The 21,312-nt window shown below is 42.5% G+C and overlaps 1 protein-coding gene across 2 annotated transcripts in view; it reads right to left on the bottom strand.

Moving 5' to 3' along the window:
- Positions 1–20,446: 20,446 nt before the first annotated feature.
- The window catches only part of TFAP2D (transcription factor AP-2 delta), a 38,677-nt gene continuing 37,811 nt past the window's right edge, over positions 20,447–21,312 (bottom strand). For both annotated transcript variants that reach the window (XM_083495252.1, XM_083495251.1), the window contains one exon: positions 20,447–20,762. In XM_083495252.1, the coding sequence (XP_083351378.1) occupies positions 20,543–20,762 (220 nt within the window). In that variant the 3' untranslated portion in view covers positions 20,447–20,542. The remainder of the gene's footprint in view (positions 20,763–21,312) is intronic.

Genomic DNA, 21,312 nt, shown 5'->3' with positions numbered 1-21,312 from the left:
TAAGCTATAAAGAGTTGTCCCACGCATCGCTTCAAAGAAATTACCAAGTGAAAATAAAGTGAACAACTATGGAATCGTACATATTTCTTTTGCAAATATTATACAAAGATTTAGGCTTGTTTTCATTTATATGTTGATTAAGTGTTACTAGCCTGATGTATAAAAGAAGGCTTTACTCAAAGCTGATGGTAGGTCCACACATAGCCGTAATACTTATGGGGCCGGTGCAACTACAGACATCGTCCTCACCGTCGTCTGCTCCATCAGCATAAAAAAATAATTTTTTAAAAAATTGTTTCCAGTTTCTTCTTGCAAGGTCTCGTTGAGATGTTGCATACTCATTCCGTTGTGTTGAGTCACTCAGTCTCGGTCTCTCTCACACACGCTTTGTGTGCGCGTGCACGCGCGCGCTGCTAAAGCCAAAGTGCATCTATATAACTAGGGATGGCAGGTGCTGGAATTAGGCTGTCTTCGTGGCTTTTTTCAACGATTTATTCCGGCGCCCTCTGCTGGTAGTCACATAAAACGTTAGCACCATAATTTTAAAACTTAGTGCAGGCATCCCCAACCTTCGGACCTCCAGACGTTTTGTACTACAATTCCCATCATCCCTGACCACTGGTCCTGTTAGCTAGGGATCATGGGAGTTGTAGGCCAAAACATCTGGAGGGCCGCAGGTTGGGGATGCCTGACTTAGTGCCCTCCCACTGTAATTTTGTGTATGGCTTGAATTTCTCTCTTTTCATTTTATTACATTCAGAATCGACACCTGACAAGTCCTTTACAACTGAATCCTATTTAGCAACATTTTCCAGATGTTTTTAGTGATTCTTAGAAATTCATCATCATCATTATCATCTCACACATTGTATATATTTTGCAACCACAATCTAACCCATAGAGCAGTGGTTTTCTTTTTTTCTTTTTTTCATAAGATATTTATTAAGATTTTTTAAAGAGATACACAAAAACATACAACAAATATAACAGAATACAAAGCATAAAACAAAGAAAGTAAAAAATACATAAAAAAGAGGAGAAAAAAGAAAACAAAACGACTAAACATTTTCCCCTTTAAAGTTCTAAGTTTCTTAACCCTATTTCTTGACTTCCCCACACCTCCCTTCCTTGTATTCCTGTTTACCATCAAATTCAGCAAATCCCTATCCTCTTTCAAATCTCGATACCTATTAAAATATTTAAGTAAGTCTTGTTTCCATACTTTCCTCCCAATTGAATTCCTTATTGCATAATCATAGCTTATTCACTAATGCCATATTATTTTATATCTCACATCATTTTAACATTCATGGATTTTACAATGTTTCTGCAGGTCGTCTTTAAATTTCTTCCAGTCCTTTTCCACCAAGTCTTCTCCCTGGTCTCGGATTCTGCCAGTCATTTCTGCCATCTCCATATAGTCAATTACTTGCATCTGCCATTCTTCCACGGTGGTAGAGCAGTGGTTTTCAACCAGTGTGCCTTGACACCCTGGGATGCCTTGAATGATGGTCAGGGCAACACTGGCATTGTCTGTCTTTCCTTCCCTCCCTCCTCTGATGCCTTCTCCTGTCTCTGCCTCCCAAAGGCTTGCACAGCTGTTTATTGTGAATGTTGCCTCTGGGAGGCACCTCTCTTTTGGGAGTGGGGGGCGGCTCAGAGACCAGGGATGGCAGCAGCAGCTGCCCAAAGGCCTCCCAAGGAGAGAGGAGAGGAGAGGAGGCTGAGGGAACACTCCACAAGGGAGGGACTTCAAAAAGGGGCGAGGGGCTGCCAGCTCTGCAGGCAAGGGGTGCCATAACTGGGCTCCTGAGCCCCACAGGAGTGCCACAGAAAGAATGTAGTTGGATAAGAGAGCCATGGACTCAAAACGGTTGAAAAACTCTGCCTTAGAGAAACAGACAATACTGGTCGAAATGGTGAAACTTCCTAACCTAGAACCGTGTCTCATTGGTTTCAATGCATCTTATATCCAAGGAAGCCTTATCTTCTAAAATGAGAGGTGTGGGGGATCAAAACCTTTATATATATATATAGAGCTTCTACTCTGAAAGCCCTCATTTCTATGTAATCCCAGAAATGTGGAATATGGGCTGCCGCAGGGCACTGTCTATCCCTAATGCTATGTCGTATCTATCTGAAGGCATTGGGAATGATCATTCGGGGATCTGGGGGGCAAGGAGTCATTAGTATACTGAGGTCACTCAGCTCAATTTCTCCATAATATCTGAATCAGAAGAGGCTGTGCAAGCCCTGGGTCAGGGCTTGCATGCAGTGCTGAACTGGATGAGGGAATCGTGGCAAGTCAGAAGCACTTTAGATGAGTCATTTCCATGTCTGAGAAATCAGACAGTTGCCTGCCCTGGACAATTGCCTCCTCTGGAAGGAGTAGGTATGCAGTCTGGGGTGCTTCTGAATCCAGATTTGTCCTTGGAGGCCCAAGTGGCCTCAGTGACTAGAAGCATCTTTTATTAGCTTCAGCTGCCACAACAGCAGCAGCTGTTCTTGGAGAGTTTGACTAGAGTAGTCTAGGCACTGGCAACTTTAAGACTGGGTTGCTGCAATGCTCTCTATGTGGGGCTTCCCTTTTGCTTGATCTGGAAACTGCAGTTAGTGTAGAATGCTACAGGATGACTGCTGACAGGAAAGATGTCCTGTCAGCATGTTACATGCCTGCTCTAAGATCTGCACTGGCTGCTGATTTGTTAGTGGTGTGCAGTAGAAGATGTTACTATTAGTATATAAGATGCCAACTACCGTATTTTTCGCTCTATAAGACGCACCAGACCACAAGACGCACCTAGTTTTTGGAGGAGGAAAACAAGAAAAAAAATATTCTGAATCTCAGAAGCCAGAACAACAAGAGGGATCGCTGTGCAGTGAAAGCAGCAATCCCTCTTGCTGTTCTGGCTTCTGGGATAGCTGTGCAGCCTGCATTCGCCCCATAAGACACACACACATTTCCCCTTACTTTTTAGGAGGGAAAAAGTGAGTCTTACAGAGCAAAAAATACGGTATTTGAGGCCGGTATGCTTGACGGATTACCTAACCCCATAGGTGCCCACTTCACTGCCTCAGTCTGCAAAACTGGGACATTTAAGAATCTTCATTCTGCACTTGTAAGGAATCAATACTTCATTGGGGCAGCAGCACCTGTTCTCTGGAACTCCCTGCCCATTAATAGTTCAAGGTAAATGTAAAGAACCCCAGATGGTTAAGTCCAGTCAAATTCAGTTATGGGATGTGGTGCTCATCACTGCTTTCAGGCTGAGGGAGGCGGAGTTTGTCTGCAGACAGCTTTCAGGGTCACGTGATCAGCATGACTAAACCGCTTCCGGCGCACAGAGGACTGTGATGAGTGTCAGAGCGCACGGAAACGCCGTTTACCTTCCCGCTGCAGCGGTACCTGTTTATCTACTCATGCTGGTATGCTTTTGAACTGCTAGGTTGGCAGGAGCTGGGACAGAGCAGTAGGAGCTCACCCCCTCACGTGGATTCAAAGTGACAACCTTGTTTGTTTAGGCAAGCCCACCCAGACATGGGATTTCAACATATAATTTTATTTTATTATGTATTATGAAAATTTGTTTCAAACTGATTTTATTTATATTTTGATGAATTTTAGGTCAACTAGCTTGTTGATAACACTTGATTTTACCTGGCATTTTTATTGACTATCCTATATCTTTTTATGTAAACTACTTACAGATCTTTGGTTATTAACTGGTATGTAATTCATGTTTATTAAAAATAAATGAATGCACTCTGTGCATGTTCAAAAGCACTCATTTAATTATTCACACATAGGTGCCATTTGCTAAATTCTGGCACTAAGAAAAGGTATTCTGGTCCTAGCTGTCATTGAGCCCTATTTTCAAGCAAGTATGTTTATTAGATTATAACAAGTCCTGGGCCTGCTCATTCAGAAGATTGAATTCAGTGGGACTTAGTTTAAGAATGCATAGGGTCAGGCAGCTGGCCTCACTCACATAGTTGTGTGATCTGTTTGTTTGATAGTTTAAAATACAACCTTGTTTCATTTTGTCCAAGGTGTACTTTATAACTTCCATTCTTGAATAATATTTAACATTTTCCACATGAAAAGTTCAGCTGCAGATCTGATTTTCAAGCTCAAGCTCTCAAATTTTCTCATGACTTATGTCATTTCAGTTAACTTATATCATCTGAAAACATCAGAAACCCATTCTTAACAGCAAAACATTTTACACAAAGCCAGCAGAAACTCCAAGCGGGGAAATGAAATAATTCTATTATACATACATTCCTCTCTCTTAGAAGCTCATTTACTCAGAATTCAACAGATCTGCACCTACCAATAGCAGCAAGTGGCCTGACTGATGAGTAAGTGGAATAAATCAATCAGTCCATATAATCTTGAAGTAACTTATGCAGAAAAATGATTATGACCGATGATAATTTTTTTTACAAGCTTCCTTTCTGTTTTTATCAGATATGAACAGATAGCAGCTGCCAAGTTTCTGTGATGAATAAAAAGTGAGCATGGATGATATTAATAGAAAGCAGCCTCAGTCATAGCACCCACACACCTCTAGTTTGTGGACTACAGTATAGTTGAGCTCAAGAGGAAGGCACATTTGGCAAACCCTCACCGTGATCAACTCCCACCTGGAAACCTATGTCCCCACTGTCAAAGGATATGTGGATCCAGAATTGGCCTCCACAGTCACTTATGGACTCATTGTTAAGAACATGCTCATGCAAGACAATCTTACTCAGTTAAGAGTGATCAAAGAAGAAGAAGGAGGAGGAGGAGGAGGAGGAGGAGGAGGAGGAGGAGGAGGAGGAGGAGTTTGTGAATTTAATTAAAAAGCAGTTGATACTGTAAAGAAGTGCAAAGTTACCAGTAGGGAGCACTGGAGAACTGGAGAACTCCCAAAAAGGAGGTCAGAAATTAGTATGTCCTCATTAAAAAGGTAAAGGTAAAGGACCCCTGACAGTTATGCCCAGTCACAAACGACTCTGGGGTTGTGGCACTCATCTTGCTTTACTGGCTGAGGGAGCTGACGTTTGTCTGCAGACAGTTTTTCTGGGTCATATTCTGCTCTGGTCAGACCTCACCTGGAGTACTGTGTCCAGTTCTGGGCACCACAGTTCAAGAAGGACACTGACAAACTGGAACGTGTCCAGAGGAGGGCAACCAAAATGGTCAAAGGCCTGGAAACGATGCCTTATGAGGAACGGCTAAGGGAGCTGGGCATGTTTAGCCTGGAGAAGAGGAGGTTAAGGGGTGATATGATAGCCATGTTCAAATATATAAAAGGATGTCATATAGAGGAGGGAGAAAGGTTGTTTTCTGCTGCTCCAGAGAAGCGGACACGGAGCAATGGATCCAAACTACAAGAAAGAAGATTCCACCTAAACATTAGGAAGAACTTCCTGACAGTAAGAGCTGTTCAACAGTGGAATTTGCTGCCAAGGAGTGTGGTGGAGTCTCCTACTTTGGAGGTCTTTAAGCAGAGGCTTGACAACCATATGTCAGGAGTGCTCTGATGGTGTTTCCTGCTTGGCAGGGCGTTGGACTCGATGGCCCTTGTGGTCTATTCCAACTCTATGATTCTATGATTCTATGTGGCCAGCATGACTAAGCCGCTTCTGGCAAACCAGAGCAGCGCACGGAAATGCCGTTTACCTTCCCACTGGAGCGGTACCTATTTATCTACATGCACTTTGACGTGCTTTCAAAACTGCTAGGTTGTCAGGAGTTGGGACTAAGCAACAGGAGCTCACCCCATCACGGGGATCCGAACTGCCGACCTTCCGATGGGCAAGCCGTAGGCTCAATGGTTTAGACCACAGCGTCACCCGCGTCCCATTATGTCCATATTAGTACTGTGGTAAAGGACAGAGTATAAAAAGGAGAAATTAGGTATGTGCAAATGTAGACCATATAATAGGCCCAAGATAACCCCCCCCCCCGAAAATTACTTACACTTTCCTACTTTAAAATGAGGACTAACAATGTTTCTGCCTTGCCCCTCAAGTTTGTGGTGTGTGTGGAAAACTCAAAACTAATACTGGTTCAGCAACAACTGATATATAGGACTCAAAAGTGTGATTTTCAGGGTTGCTCTAAGATTTTTTAATTTGAAGGGAAGGAGGCACTCATTCAAATTTCTAAAACATTCATAGAACATATCAGGAGAACCCATATTAGGTCCATAAATATTGACCATAGCCATTACATTTCCTGCTATTTTAGCACATAAAATTAAATAGTACCCATTATCATCAGTGATGGTCCATTGTACATCCACTGAAAATCCTTTCTGCACCAAGAAAGTCACTCCATTAGCATCCCCCCCCCAAGAAAAACAGGTGTTATTTTTAAAGTATTGACTGAGTTATTTGTCACATATACTTCTCTCATTCTGTTACTTGTTTTATCTTGATCCATTAGATGAATTTCCTGGAGAAAACCATATTTGCTCTCAATGACTTTAAATATACTAGGATTACATTCTGCCTCTTGGGTTCTCGCAGCCATTTCACATTACGACTATCTATCTTTGGGCTTCCATTTCTGGTCTGTGCCAGGAATGGACGACTCCCTCGACACTGCAGGGAGAAGCAGATAAACAGAATGGTGGGGGCTAAACCATTCTCTGAATTCTTCTCGGGGCATGGTAGGAATGGGATTTCACCTGCATGTGCTCTGGCACTCGCTTCCCTATGGAATGTGAGAGCAGGCAAAGGCACTGGGTGCAGGAACACTTTGTCTGCTGCAACCCCCCCCGAATCTGCTTCTGGAAGCAGAGGTTATCCTACTAATTGGATTTTATTTGGCAATTAAAGTAAAGGCACGTGCTGGAGGAGATGTGATTACAAACTGTGGGACATTCAGCTGCATGGATCTAAGGTTTGAACTGAGATAAGATTTCATTCTGTGGGAAAGTCGGTTGGGGAGAGGAAAGCCCACTAAGTTTCTTCTCTACATTTATTATTTGGCAGATTAGAAGTTAGGGAGAGAGAGAGAGGAGTGAGGATGGAAGAAGTGGGGGTAACATGAGATTACAAATAACAACAATGGAGACTGTGTGTGATTTGAAATGAAGTGGGGGGGAGGGGAAAAACTCTGATTTTTGAATGGATTATGTTGGAAATATAGAGCCAATCCCCTACTCTCCATTTTCTATAAAACAAGAGGGAAAGGAAGAAGACTTGGAATGTAATTTAAATTGAATAAATCTTAGATGTAAAGATAAAAGGAAATTCTGGGGTGTGGAAAAAAGGCAACAGGGGCTCTTGTGAGCTGAAAAGGAGTATTTATTCATCGGCGTGCTTTGCTTGAAAACACCCCACTCCTTGCCATTTTCTTTTCAGCTGGGGAAATTCTGTGATATACCAGTGGGACAGAGTGGATTATTGCTGGCTGTTGTCTCTGCGACGGAGAGTTCAAGACCCAACATCTCTATCCAACCTGCTACTTTGGTGGCAGAAGCAGAGCACAAAGATGACTGATGGTTAAGGATAACTAAAATCTAAAACAACAAAAAAATATTGGAATATGATGTTAACTGTAAGGAATGTAATGTCAATTAGAAACAACTAGGAAAATGAAGCACCATCAAGAGGAAAGTTTGGACACATCAAGAATGGAGTGCAGGAAACCAGTTTTTGGAGATATTGTATTAAATTTGTCTTAATTCGTGGCTGATTTGGTAAAATTGGGAAAACTAATAAAAATGATTTGGCCAAAAAAGGAGGGATTTAATGGTATCACTTATAGACAGTGCTTTTTTTTTTAAGAAAAATGTTTAGGGGTACTCTCATTTTCCTACTCATATTGAAGCACTGCCCTCAATGAGGCCAAACTTAGATTCACAAAATGTTTAAGGGTATGCGTCCCCCTGCGTCCTCCCAGAAAAAAGCACTGCTATATGCTTTGGAACTGCTAGGTGGGCAGGAGCAGGGACCGAGCAACGGGCGCTCACCCCGTTGTGGGGATTTGAACCGCCAACCTTCTGATCAGCAAGTCCTAGGCTCTCTGGTTTAACCCACAGCGCCACCCGCATCCCCTTTTGGTATGGTATATACCGGTAATTCCATTTTTTACATTAAAAAGATCATTAATATCTTTTGAGCTTTTATAGACTTCATCTTCCCCTCCTGGGATCATTGCCTTATCTTTCTTTTGTTTTAATCAATCAGCCAAACTTTTACCTGGCTGTTCACCATTCTCCCAATATCTCTGTCTTACTTACACAGATGAGCATACATTCTATTTGCTGAGATAATCTATTGTTTAATTCATATTTCCTTTTTGTATTTCATTATACAACGCAGCAGTTGGATTCCTAACCATTTGCACCCATAGGTCTTTCAATTCATCTCTCAACATATTTTCCCTCTTATGTTAAAGTCTATTTTTTTATGATGAGTGTGCAATTATTTGGCCCCAAGTATATGTTTTATATGCTTCCCATTCAAATATTCAGGCAGATGATGTCTTGAAATTAAATTCAAAATATTGTAGGGTCTCTGCCCACATTTGTTGTAGAAATTCATTATCATTAAATAAGGAAACATTAAAATACTAATTTCTCAATGCCTTATCCAATTTATGAAACACACAATTCAAGATAATTGCTTACTTGTTTCACCAAACCTTTATTAGGCATTACAAATAATAAAAATAATTGCACTAAGATCTGATGCATAACTAATATCAATGCTACAATATTGGTGATATAGCAAAAATGGTATTAGAAAATAATCTAGGTAGATTTTAGGCTTTGGGGGATCGGCTTCCTCTCCTGTGGCAGTAAATAAGAAGAGATCGAACAAAAGGAATGTCTTAACAGTTTGGTTCTTTGTCTCTCACTGTGATTATTAAAGAATCTGTCTACCTAGAATGGCGGTGCTCCCAATTAAGGCACCCTCCCTCCATCCCTATTAATCTACGTCATTCCTATGTTTTGTAATCTGAGTTTGTAATCTCAGCGTTCTCTGTTCTGAGACTTTCTGAGCTCTTTCTGAGCTGGAGGAATGCTGTCCAGAGACTGTGAATCTGTTAACTCTCTCCCCCAGTGTTTCTTCTCCTAGCTCAGGGGTCTGCAACCTTTAAGACAAAAAGAGCCACTTGGACCCGTTTCCGAAGGAAAAAAACCCTGGGAGCCGCAAAACTCGTCATTATAAAAATAACTTTTTATCACTTTTTTATTATTTCTTTGTTTGACTCCTCAGAATTACTCCTCCTCATAGAAATAAACGTTAAATTAACAAGTTACCTTTTTGTGTGTGTGTGTGTTCTTCACTCCCCTTCAAAACAGTGACCAGCGTACATGCCCCTTACAATGTAGCGGGTGGGCGGGAAGGTGACGTCGGGACGGTGCGTGACTAACGCACGCACCGCCCCCATGCAACATCACAGCCAGTACAGCACCCGCCACAGTGGGGAGTGTCGGGGCACACAATGCGCCTCCTCCCCTCACTAGTATCCGCCCCGGAGCCGTGGCAAAGGTGTAAAAGAGCCACATGCGGCTCCGGAGCCGCAGGTTGCAGACCCCTGTCCTAGCTGTTCCCCTCCAGTATTTCCCAAATTCTGCCTTCTGAACTGTGCCCCTCTGCAAACCACTGTTCCAAATCTATACTGTCCTCCTGCTCCTGGGAAATTCAGGATCAGGATCAGGGGGAGGGGACGGCTCCCACCCTTCTTCCTCAGTGCAGCCTTCCTCAGCATGGTCCCTGACAGCAGAACATTTTTTGATGGACATTTGAGAAAAATGTATATGCTCTTTTAGTAGGATGCTTCACATGACTCCAAGAATATCCCTGTAAAAAATGAAACTACTGTACAAATTAATGGAGGTGGATTTGGTATTCCGAATTTGGAACTAGACCATTGTGCTTATTTATTGTCAAATACTAAATATTGGAAACCTACTACAGTCAAACCTCGGTTCCCGAATGCCTTTGTTATGGTGCGTTTAGGCTCCTGAATGCCAGAAACTTGGAATTAAATGTTCCGGTTTTCAAATGTTTTTCAGAACTTGAATGTCCGACGCAGCTTCTGCTTGAGTGCAAGAAGCTCTTGCAACCAATCGGAAGCCGCACCTTGGTTGTCAAACATTTCGGAAGTCAAACAGTCTTCCGGAACGGATTGCATTTGATAGCTGAGGTTTCACTGTATCTGGTGTTAACTGTGCAACTTGGGCAACTTTAGAACACACACATACAGCAACTTTAGTTGGTTGGACAATACTAGGATCAAGATATTTGAAAATTTGGGAGACTGTTGAGACAAGCCAGAAAGATATGGAACACAATGTCTAATAAAAACCAGTTTGATCCATTTTCACACAGTAAATTGACTTTGTGGGGAAACCCAATTTTATAAACTGGAAAAAAGATGGTAATTTGGAAAAATTGGATGGAAGAGGGCATATTCACTTCGGATCAACTGATAGATGAGAAAGATGAATTTTATACGTGTAGTGTTTTAGGAGATAAATATAATTTCTCAGATGCATCAGATGAGATATCTGTGACGCAATTGGTCAGTTACTTAAGTATTTTTATTTATTTACTTGATGGGGGCAGCTGCCCTCATCTGCCCCCCCCCAATCTGGCTACACCCATGCTTACAGTGTCCTATTCTCACTAAGTTTTGGAAGAAAGTGTTGAACTGTGTAATCTTGACTGTACTGTACAGGAAAATATAAAAATTTCAGAGGAAACTATTTTTTGAATCATCTACCTGTTATATGGAAGTTGACAACTGCAGTGCGATAATGGATTCTATGTGCCCTAATATTGGCCAAAAGACTGGGATTGATGAACTGGAAGAACAGAGATATACTCCCCTTTAATCAATGGACTGGAGACATGGCAGCACTCACAGCGTATGAACAGACTGCTTAGAGTTTAGACATTGTTTGGGTAGACATATTGATATTTGGAATGAGTTTATACAGAATATAATCATATGTATTAGCATATGTAAGAGTCATATATATAATAGCAATATGTTGCACTTTTTTTTCTTTTTTCACTTTATTTTGCATAACTGAAATAAACTTTAAAATATTAATATTAATTTGTGGAGCACAAGTGAGGAGGAAGGGGAGCCATCCTGCCCTTGACTCTCCAGATGTGCCCTGCATCTCATCAGCTTGGCACACTGGCACAGGCATGGGCATAGCCAGCTCCCCCCCCCCGGTCAATAAATAAAAATAATTAACTAACTGACCAGTTGTGTCACAGATAACTTGTTTCTGCCCACCCCCCCCATAATGTCTGCCCCCCTAAAATAAATCCTGGCTATGCCCATGGACACAGGTCTTTTTATTGGTAAGAAAGCATATCTTGCTTTGGATCCCTGACCACTTGTAGTTGGTATGTTAGCTTTTTGCCTCTTTACCTCTTCCTTGTCCTTATTTCTAGTTACAGGTAGGTAGCCGTGTTGGTCTGCCGTAGTCAAAACAAAATAAAAAAAATCCTTCCAGTAGCACCTTAGAGACCAACTAAGTTTGTTCTTGGTATGAGCTTTCGTGTGCATGCACACTTCTTCAGATACACTGAAACAGAAGTCGCCAGACCCTGAGAGGGTGGGGAAGGGTATTCCTCAGAAGGGTGGTGGGAATGGGAGATTGGCACACGAAAGCTTTCTTGTTTTGCTTTTGACAAGCTACCAAACTTGCTTTGATCTTTAGCAAAAGAAGTTGTTAATGGGTAGTTCTTTAGCAGTAGGCTTGCGAACTTTCATCCAACTATCTCTGAAACACAAAAACAAAAAGACAAAAAAGACAAGAGTTACATATTGCAATTACTAGCAGAAGGTGAAGTGCTTCAGCTGCTTTTCCTATTCATGTGTGGGTAAGCATATATGCAAGATCCATTGGCAGCTTGGAGATTTTCTGTATATTTCATCATACAGTTTATATTTCATCTCAGCCACAACCAAACTATGCCTTTAAATGCAACCTCAGCCGCCTCAGCTAGGGGATTGCCTGCCCTGTGAGAAACTAAATGTCCTTCTTCAGTTTCAGATCACTGAATGCAGTTAAATAAAGTTCCGATCCTTATTTAAAGCCAATGATGAGTGCTTTGCCTTTTAATTTCTGAGCCTGCATACTTGCAATGTTCTTGCAGACAATACTGTATAGGTGAGCTGTTGTGGTTTATATATTCCAGTAGAGGGCAGTAGTACATGCAGTGTTCTCCTTCAAGACTGCATAGTGAAGTGGAGAAGAAAGTGAGCAGATGGTCATAGCTATATTACAATGAGGTGTTGGAAAACGAGGCCGATAATGTGTGTATATGTGTGTTTTGGTGCTATAGGAGAGCAGAGACCTTCATATGCGGTTGATTTAGAAATCAATTCAGTTGCACTGTAAGCGACCTCAGCTATGGCTAATTCTAAACACCATGTTGGAAACCTGCAATAGGGAAATTGAGGAGATTGTGGCATTTGCAAGAAAAGAGCCTACTTAGCTCTAACCTACAAACTAAAATATGGCTCATTAGTCCAGTCATGTTGTCGGTCTAAATAAAAAAGGTTTCTTTGGCAATGTCCAAAGTAAGAGGAAGAATAAGCAAGTGGTAGGTGCTCTGCATGGAGAAGACAGAGAAAAGCTATTGTGTGTCAGAGAGAAGGCAGAACTTCTCAACACCTACTTTGTCTCTGCCTTCACCCAAAAGGAAAGTGATGCCCAACCTCGTGATAACGGAATAAATAATGTGAATGAGCTGCAGCCGGTAGTAAGGCAACACTGAGCTACTTTAAATGAATTCAGATCTCCAGGGCCTGATGAGCTTCATCCAAGGGCACTAAAGGAGCTTGTGGATGTAATTTCAGAGCATTTATCTATTATCTTTGAGAATTCTTGGCGAACAGGTGAGGTTCCTGCAGACTGGAGGCGGGCAAATGTTGTCCCCATCTTCAAAAAGGGGAAAAAGAAGACCCAGGTAACGACCAACCTGTGAGCTTGACATTGATACCAGGAAAAGTCCTAGAGCAGAGAATTCAATAGTCGGTCTATGAGCATTTAGAAAAGGATGTTGTGATTACTAAGACACAGCACAGATTTCTAAAAGAAAAATCTAAAAAGAAAAATGCCAGAAAATCTCAGTTCTTTTTTGATAGAGTTACAAGGCTGGTGGATCAGGGGAATGCTTTGGACATAGTGTATCTTGATTTCAATAAGGTTTTTGACAAAGTCCCCCATGATATTCTTGTGAGGAAGCTGGTAAAATGTGGGTTGAATGAGATAACTGTTAGGTGGATTTGTAGCTGGTTTACTGACCGAACCCAAAGAGTACTCATTCACATAGCTGTCAATGTTTCCCTTTTTTAAAGGGAAATTTCCTTATTCCGAATAGGATTCCTCGCAAGAAAAGGGAAAAGTTGACAGCTATGCTCATTCATGATTCCTCATCATCCTGGGAAAAAGGGGTGTCGCAGGGTTCTGTCCTGGGCCAGTTGTTGTTCAGCGTCTTTATAAATGATTTGGACGAAGGAATTGAGGGGATGCTCATCAAATTTGCAGATGACACCAAACTGAGAGGGGTAGCTAATGCTGCAAAAGACAGAATCAGAATTCAAAATTGTGGGATGTAAACACAGGAGCAGTCAATGACAACATTCCTAGAGTGTACATGTTAGAACATGGGGAGGGATGTCTGTCCAGCAAGCAGGTAAACTTCCTGGGGACGGACTTCCTCCGCATGTGACCAGAGGTGGGTGTGGCCTCACCTGTGCAGGTAATGACAAAAGCACAGGGCAGGCAGCCACTCACTCTCTCTGCCATTTTCCTTCGATGAGGAAACATCTAAGGATGCCCTCTTGACTCCCAGCCAAGAGAGGAGATAAGGACTATCTTGCTACAATATAGTTTCTAAATGTATGTAACCTTTTTAAGCCTGTCTGCCTTCTGGGATCATATTGTGAACAGAACGTGAGTAAACTCTTTTATACTTTTATAAAGACTGTGTCGTGTCTTGTATTTTAAGAGGGAACAAAAGGGGAAATTACCAGAGTAATTATTATAGAGGTTCTAGCGAACCTGTGCACACGTTACCGTTGCGAACTTAAAGGGGAATGTCTATAAACTCTGCTGATATTTTGGGAACTTGTCAGCACAAGTTGGATAAGGATATAATCCCACAATATATCCTCTCCTGCACCCCAGAACATTCCCACAAAAATGACCTTAACAGATTAGAAAACTGGGTGAAGGTAACAACATGAATTTCAATAGAGCTAAATATAAGGCAGGAATAACCAGATGCAAAAATATAGGATGGGGGACATCTGGCTTACTTGCAGTATATGTGAAAAGGATCTAGGGGTCTTGGTGGATCACAAGCTTAATATGAGTCAACAGGGTCGTGCTGCAGAATCAAAAAACCCTAACAATATTTTAAGCTGAATCAACAGAAGGGTAGTGTCCAGATCGAGTGAAGTAATAGTACCACTTTGCCTTGGTCAGACCACACCTGGAAGACTGTGTCCAGTTCTGGGCATCACAAATTAGGATGTTGACAAGTTGGATCATGTGCAGAGGAGGGCGGCGAAGGTGATCAAAGGTCTAGAAGCCAAGACTTATAAGGAATGGTTGAAGGAGCTGGGTATTTTTAGCCTGGAAAGGTGGGTCTGAGAGGAGATATGATAGCCATCTTCAAATATCTCAAGGGCTGTCATATGGAAGGTTGACCAAGCTTGTTTTCTCCTCCTCTGGAAGGTAGGACTTGAACCAATGGCTTCAAGTTACAGGAAAGGAGTTCGACTAAGCATTCAGGGAAAAAATTCTGACATTAAGAGCTGTTCAGCAGTAGAGCAGACTCCCTCGGGAGGTGGCGGACTCTCCTTCCTTGGAGGTTCTTAAGCAGAGATTGAATGGTCATCTGTCATGGATGCTTTAACTGGACTAGATGACCCTTGGGTCCCTTCCAATGCTAAGATTCTATGATTCTTCATTTTCAGGGGAAGCATTTCTAGACCTGGTTCAGCCCCATGAGCTGGAGCCATGGACAGCTGGTGGACCACAATTCCTCCACCTCACCATAAAGAAAGGCTAATTTCAGAATTCCTTTTTGGTGGGGTGGGATGGCTTGGAGGCAAAGTCATCAAGCGCTATTGTAACAAACCTTCCCCCCAATTTTATCACTTTGAGGGAGACTATTTGCATGTTTGGTGGAGTTGCTTAACTGTAGCTATTGCAATATGTTGATGAATAAAGTGATGCTTGGAATGTTTGTGACTCATTCCCAGCCACCCTCATTAACTAATCACCCTGGATCACCCTGAGCAATGTGGCCTTGGGGATCAGCAGTGTAGCTGTGGTCAGGAAAGGCCGGTGAGATGATAAGCTGCTCTCTCTCTCTGCCTGTGGAGTGAATACTAAAGAGCTGAAAAGAAATTTAACAGTTGTGCTGAACAAGTTTGCTACGTTTTGCAGCGGTGATCTTGTGAAGGACGTTCTATTGGCTGGAACCACACGTGGGTAGGATCCTGGTTTGCCTTCTTTATGGAAGAAGAATAAGAGTTTGGATTTGATATCCCGCCTTTCACTCCCTTTAAGGAGTCTCAAAGCGGCTCACATTCTCCTTTCCCTTCCTCCCCCACAACAAACACTCTGTGAGGTGAGTGGGGCTGAGAGACTTCAAAGAAGTGTGACTGGCCCAAGGTCACCCAGCAGCTGCATGTGGAGGAGCGGAGACGCGAACCCGGTTCCCCAGATTACGAGACTACCGCTCTTAACCACTACACCACACTGGCTCTCTATAGCTTTATGGTAAAGCTATAGAGACAAAAAAGGAACTGCGGGAGCCTTTTTTGCTGCCACCTCCTGGCTGGAGTATTTCAGTGCATTCATTTTATTTATTTCTTGTATCTTGGCAGAGCAAGTGACATCAACTAAATATTTGATCCTGTCCTATCCCAGTCCTGGTGAATAACACTATGGCCGCACCTGGGAGGGCAGCACAGTGACAGTGGCCCTCTTCACATGCCATGATGGGTTAAGGCAGTCCTACTGCACTCGGAGACCGCTTTGCTCATTCTACAGAGTAGCACCTTGGGCTTATGCCCCAGAGTCCTGTTCTGATGGTACCTACACAACTATGCACACATTGAACTAAATAGGACTTCTGGGTAGATATGCACAGAACCAGATTTTCCCACTGCTGCATGTGTTTCCAGTGTGTTTCCAAAGCTATGTGGCAGGCAGAAGTTCATTGTGGCACAGAGAGTCAGTAATGGGGGAAAGTTACACCTCCTGAATTTCTGGCTTTAAGTTGGTAACATCAGATGATTAATAGGTGAGTGACCCGACCCACCTGTCAAAGTGGCCCACTCTGGTCTGCTGATGTGATCCTGTTCCCCACACCTGTGTTAAAGGCACAGAAGGCTAGAGGGAGGGACCGCATGTTATTTCTGCTTAGAAATCCCAAATACAAAAATTATTTCCAAGTGCATAAATCAACATAGATTTTATTGCCGTGAAATGTTCACTTAAATGTGGTCATCATCTTCAGAGACCCATGTCTCATGGACAAGTCATGTAAGGAACGGAAAGGTAAAAGAGAATGAGTTTAACCACCAAATTATAAATTGCTGTGGGGTGGAGCAGGGAAGAGGAAAGGAACAATAATCTTTGCCTTGCTTGTGACCAAGTGCTCACTCACATTTAAGTACAATCACAACAACTGCTGTACAGAACAGAACCCATCAGACAAAAGAAAAAAAAAATAGCTGTTTAAAAATGATTCCCCATGAAAGAAACGGAAGTTTGGTCTTTTTCTGATGTTGGGCAAAATGACCTCATCTTCCCAACCCCTCAGTCAGCACTTCTGCAAAGTCTGCAACAGCCAGGAGGAAGAAGCCTTTGAAATTCCACTTCCTGGATCCTGCTCGTGGACCAGCATTTCTCTTACAATCAGTTCCTCTTGCCCTTTTAAAGCAAACTACTGGAACAGAAGAGTTATCTTTCCAAAGTCTAAGATAAATTCAAATTTATCTGGATTAATTAGCAGCCCTTTCAGATTTGTTAATTTCCAGAGCAAAAAAACAAAACAAAACAATGTTCTACAGTCTTTTCAAGGTTGGAGGGAACCACTACATGGGGTGGGGGCTCAAGGACGCATCTGAAGAACAGGATGCCACCATGTGAGTGCTCCTATCAAGCGACCATGCCGGTGAGGAACTTTCAAAAGGAAGATATGAGCAGTGGGTGGTATTTACACAGAGGTCTGAGAGAGAGACTGTACACTGAATAAGGTTTTTTTTTGTTGGTTTTTTTGTTTTTGTATCTTACAGAACATCAAGCCTGACCTGCAAGAAGGTCATTTCACACATTACGCAGCAACAAAATAGTGGTTGGCCCCAAGTGTACACTCAAATGGCCCTCAAGCTACATCTAGGCTGCAGCTCACCCACTGTCTTCTAACAAGTGTACTTCGTCTGAAACACATATTTTCAAACAACTGTTTATCACATCCACACTATACATTTTTAGGCGTACACTTTTGTTTTAATTAAAAAAACACACCATAATACAGGAAGAAGGCCCTAAGTACGGGTGCTTGTCTGGTTGGATAAAAAAGATGACTGTATTTTGCTAATGAGCTTACGTATAGCTAAACATTGGCAACCAAAGGATTATAAAAGACTGAACAGTTAAGATACTTTTGAATATGAACTGGGGTGGAGCTGTGAGTGGCAATAAAGGTTTTTGCCAGGATTTCAAAATGAAGAAGAGGTCCTTAGCTTTTACCATCTGAAAATGCAGTGGTCCCATGAATACACAATTCCAAAAACCCATTCATCCCTCTCTTGATTGAATAAAAGTATTTCTAAATTACAGCCACCACGGCTGTCCCTGGTCATTCATGCCTGTGGGTCACAGCCAGGGTGTTACAAATGGTGCTACAGGGGACCCGATACCTGCGGCACAAAAACAATAATCACCACATTTAACAATAATGGTGAATCCTTAGAAGGGAGGGTTAAATCTAATTAAGTTACACAAGAGGAGACCTCAGGTAAAACTTCTTGATACCAAGAGGTTTGTCAATTCTCTGTATGTGTGTGAGAGAGTGAGTAAGGGAGAGCGAGAGCGCAGCTGACTTTTGACACCTCACAAAACCCCACCATGCAGTCTACTTTGGTAAGCAGTATTATATCAGAGCCATGGACTCATATGAGATCAACCCTTCTCCATGTATTGAAAAATGGCTTGCATTTTCCAATGCACAGAAGAGGAGCCATGTTCTCATGTGAATCCAATGCTCGAGTGTTATACTGTTCAAACAAGCAGGCCACTCGCATGAATGTGTGTATGCAAACTGGGTGTGTGGAAGCAGGGGCATAACCAAGATTTTTGTTACTGAGGCAGAACCGACGTGATTAGTCAGTTAGTTATGTATTTCTATTGTTTTACTTGATGGGGGGGCAGCTTCCCCCTGCCCCCTCTTGGCCACGCCCATGTGTGGAAGTATAACCAGAACCAGCTCTGTGGGATTCCTCTATATTGGCAGGAATTAAGTGTGCGATGCACAACACGTCAGGGGTTTATTTTATAAATCTAAACTTGTCAACATTTCAGCTGGGTTGGGCAATTGAGATTAGGGCAGATCTGCAGTAGTTAGCTAAAGTGTGACCTGCTAATTCCTGCATATCTGGAAGGCATAGCTGGAAGGACTAGTAGCAAAGTTAGAAATCCTATTACATTTTGATCCTGGACATATTTCATGATGCTTTAGTGAAAAGTTTATTTTACTCTAGATCTGGGTAGGTTTTGTGAGTATTTTGAATGTCAGAGCATCATACTATTTTAAGAAGAGGAAGAAAGACAATTGAGAACAATAAGGTTGTGCTCTAGTCTTTGCAGTGAGCAAAGTGTGTGTGTGTCTCTCTGTGTGGCAGATTTGGTGTTCCAGGCCCAACATGCGCATATGTTAAGTGCAGGGTCTAGCTGAAGGAACCTGAGCCCAGAATAGCAAACCAGACTTTGGGCAGATGTCTGCGAAAGGAAATTTTAAGTCCAACTTTATTATAAGCCACAGCTAGAAGGCTTTCCTCACTCCTTTAATGAACCTAACAGAAACAGAATGAGCCTGGCAAAAGCTGCGGCATTAAGAGTCAGAATCATGAAACAGCTAGGAAATTATAACTCTCTGGCTGTCTTGGGCATGGCTGCTACAAATGGCTACTTCTAAATCAGATTATTGAATTGGATAATGTGCTGGTCCGTAACAAATTTTGAGTTTAGGAATGTGTGTTCTGGGGGGGGGAGGCATTTGGCACTATTAAGACATTTTCTGAATAAGCAGGGAAAGGGGGAACAGCATCTTCCATGCTCATGCCTTCTGGCCCTCACTCCTTATGCACCTTCAGCATGGTGTCTGTACAAATGATGCCCTACACATGTGCAAACTGTTGGCTCTGTCTGTGTGATCAGGGACCTTTCCTGAGTGTGTAGTCAGAGCTTAAACACAGGATCTTTCAGACATTGCACCAGAAGCACACTGGGGAACAGCTGGCAGGAGCAATCCTACCCCCCACCCCCTGCAAGAAGAGCTGAACAGTGTGGCTGAAGCATGATCCTACAAGCCGTTGAAGAGGGGAAAGAGAAACATTGTGACATCACAGCAACACACTAGATCTCTCCAGTCCCATATTCTGATCCAGCAGAGCATACAGCTGTTTATGGTTTTCTGCAGGCACAGAACTCAGATGCTAAGATTAAGGGCAGGTGGGAAAGATGGTCAGAAGCTCCAGCTCTTATTTGTTGAACTTCTCCTAGCTAGCAGTAAGAAGGGTATGGACTCAGTGGCCACACCCTCCCAAGAGAAGGCACCCAGGCTGGAATGACAAATCGTTGATGGGCTTTGACATCATTCTGGTGTGGATCTATCAGAAGCTCCCAGGCCTCAATATTCAGTCCAAACAACGCAGTGCTTGTTATTTGAAATATCTTCAAGTTCTTCCACCTCCTATGCAAGACATGCTTCCATATTGTCTCTTGTGGGGGCAAGTGAAAAGAGGCACTCTTCTCTGTTTCATCCATTTAATGGGTGATGGTGTGACACAAGGTCACCAGGATGCCATACTCTTTTAGTCTCCGACTAGGCTGTCCAATCAGAAAAGTGTTTCAGTGTTAGCCTGTGATAGGTTAGAATTGTGCTGCTTCTTCCAAGTCTGGAAGTGCTGGGGGGGGGGAGTGTCAGTGTATCATTTGGAATGATCAAATGTATGTGTGTGCGTGCGTGCGTGCACACACAAAACATCATTGAGAGAGAGAGAGAGAGCGCTTTTAAAAAAGTGACAGTTTCATCCCACAGTTACTGTACATAGCTGTCCTTGGGGAGAGCAGGGGTGGTGGGTTTTTAAAAAACCTCCCCCTCCCCAAATTCAGTTTGGTCCACTGGAGCCAAATCACTTTTGATGAGATATATAGATATAGATATATATGTAGATCTATATATATAGAGATAGATATATGTTTTAAAAAAAATATCAGCAGCAAGGTTCTCTGGAAATAGATTCTGTTTGATGTAGCTAGTCTGTCTTTTCTGTTTTGCCCTCTTTCACAGCAGCCTCTGAAGTTTTCCGCAGGGGGGCCTTCTCTGAGTTGGCGTGTCCTTGGCCGGATTCTGCTGCTCCGCCATTTTTGTGTGCCGTGTGTTTTTCCAAGTAGTTCAGCATTTCACTGAGAACAGTTTGGAAAGTGCTGAGGGCAGCACATATCGCAGGCGTCCCAAAGCCATGAGTGATCAAGCTGTAAAGGAAGGAGAAAGAGAGAGAGAGAGAGAGAGAGATATTGAAGAGTTTACTACACACAGATTTTCATTTTGCTGAAATTGAAGACTTGCCCACTAAAATATTTATTACTTTTCGAGTAAGGAAGACACAAAAATAATCTATCTATCCAGGCCAGAAACATCTTCAAAGGTTGATTTTCTTGACAGAAGCTTAGGTGTTAAGTGCAGCCCTTAGGGACCAGATTTTCAGTTGGTGTAAACCGGTGTTGCTTCATTTACTGTGGCCAGGATGCCCTGGAACCCCACAGGTAGAAGAGGATGATATGAAGTCTCCCAAAGCAATACAATGTGACTCCCAACAAAACTGTCTGCTAGGATGATGAGGAATAAACCCTGCAAGAAAAAGCCTCAAAGGTAGAAATATTTGTGGAAACACACATCTTGCACCCACTGGGAAACTCTGGCCCAATCAGGTACTTGCACACGGGTGTTTATAGGTTTATGGGTAACATCCACCCTTGGCATGTTGTGGTGAGAGTCAGTGTTGCAACAAAAGTGATTCCTGCA

This window comes from Podarcis liolepis, assembly GCF_965112155.1.
Source record: "Podarcis liolepis genome assembly, chromosome: 3".
NCBI lineage: Eukaryota > Metazoa > Chordata > Lepidosauria > Squamata > Lacertidae > Podarcis > Podarcis liolepis.
Note: the sequence above shows the minus strand (reverse complement) of the source record. Positions and strands in the feature narration are given on the sequence as shown.